This window comes from Priapulus caudatus, unplaced genomic scaffold, assembly GCF_000485595.1.
Source record: "Priapulus caudatus unplaced genomic scaffold, Priapulus_caudatus-5.0.1 Scaffold6874, whole genome shotgun sequence".
NCBI classification, from domain to species: Eukaryota; Metazoa; Priapulida; class Priapulimorpha; order Priapulimorphida; family Priapulidae; genus Priapulus; species Priapulus caudatus.
This window is the reverse complement of record NW_014583935.1, coordinates 4,129-5,390: the sequence shown is the minus strand read 5'-3', so window position 1 is coordinate 5,390 and position 1,262 is coordinate 4,129. Positions and strand designations below refer to the sequence as shown.

General features: G+C 52.6%; 1 protein-coding gene across 1 annotated transcript in view; it reads left to right on the top strand.

The window, feature by feature from the left end:
* Positions 1–350: 350 nt before the first annotated feature.
* The window catches only part of LOC106820104 (protein FAM166B-like), a gene marked incomplete at its 3' end in the record, with an annotated part of 4,973 nt that continues 4,061 nt past the window's right edge, over positions 351–1,262 (top strand). Inside the window, exons 1-2 of the mRNA XM_014824659.1 lie at positions 351–374; positions 730–868. Of these exons, the coding sequence (XP_014680145.1) occupies positions 351–374; positions 730–868 (163 nt within the window). The remainder of the gene's footprint in view (positions 375–729; positions 869–1,262) is intronic.

Below are 1,262 nucleotides of genomic sequence, written 5' to 3'. Positions count from 1 at the left end.
CTATGTGGCATTCATGCGGTATCCATGTCTTACCCATGTGGTATCCATGGTTCCATGTGGTATCCATGGTTCCATGTGGTATTCATGCGGTATCCATGTGGTATCCCTGTGGTATTCATGTGGTATCCATGGTTCCATGTGGTATTCATGCGGTATCCATGTGGTATCCCTGTGGTATCCATGTGGTATCCATGGTTCCATGTGGTATTCATGCGGTATCCATGGTTCCATGTGGTATTCATGCGGTATCCATGTGGTATCCCTGTGGTATTCATGCGGTATCCATGTGGTATCCCTGTGGTATCCATGTGGTATCCATGTGGTATCCATGTGGTATCCATGTGGTATCCATGGTTCTATGTGGTATTCATGCGGTATCCATGTGGTATCCATGTGGTATCCATGTGGTATCCATGTGGTATCCATGGTATCCATGATATCCATGCGGTATCCATGTGGTATCCATGTGGTATCCATGTGGTATCCATGTGGTATCCATGATATCCATGGTATCCATGCGGTATTCATGTGGTATCCATGTGGTATCCATGTGGTATCTATGTGGTATCCATGGTATCCATGGTTCCATGTGGTATCCATGTGGTGTCCATGTGGTATCTATGGTATTCATGGTTCCATGTGGTATTCATGCATGGTCATTCTCCGAGCGGAAGTGACGTTCAATTGTTTACATATGGAGTGTTTTTCGTCTGCGTTTGTTTCGTACAGGTGGCGCTACCGTTCTACCGGATGCCGCTGCAGGTTGTGACTAAGGAGACGGAGCCATACTTCTCCCCGCACGCGGTACAGCATACAGTGTCTCCATACTACATGGCCCAGAACAACCCCGAAAAGTTCTTCATGTCAGGTAGAGTGACGCTCTCGCGCGCGTACGCGAGAGCAAATGCTCGCTCTCCCTCGCTCACGCACGTGCGAGCGGACGTATACACACGCGCGAACATACATAGACACGCGCAATGCGCACGCACAGACACGCGTACGCACACTCACAGACACGCGCGCGCACACACACACGCGCACACACGCAGACATAAACGCACACACACACACACACACACACGCACGCACGCACGCACGCACGCACGCGCACACACACACGCGCATACACACACGCGCGCGCCCGCACGCACACGCACACGCACACGCACACACGCACGCACGCACGCACGCACGCACGCGCGCACACACACGCGCACACACACACGCGCGCGCACGCACGCACACGCACACACACACACACA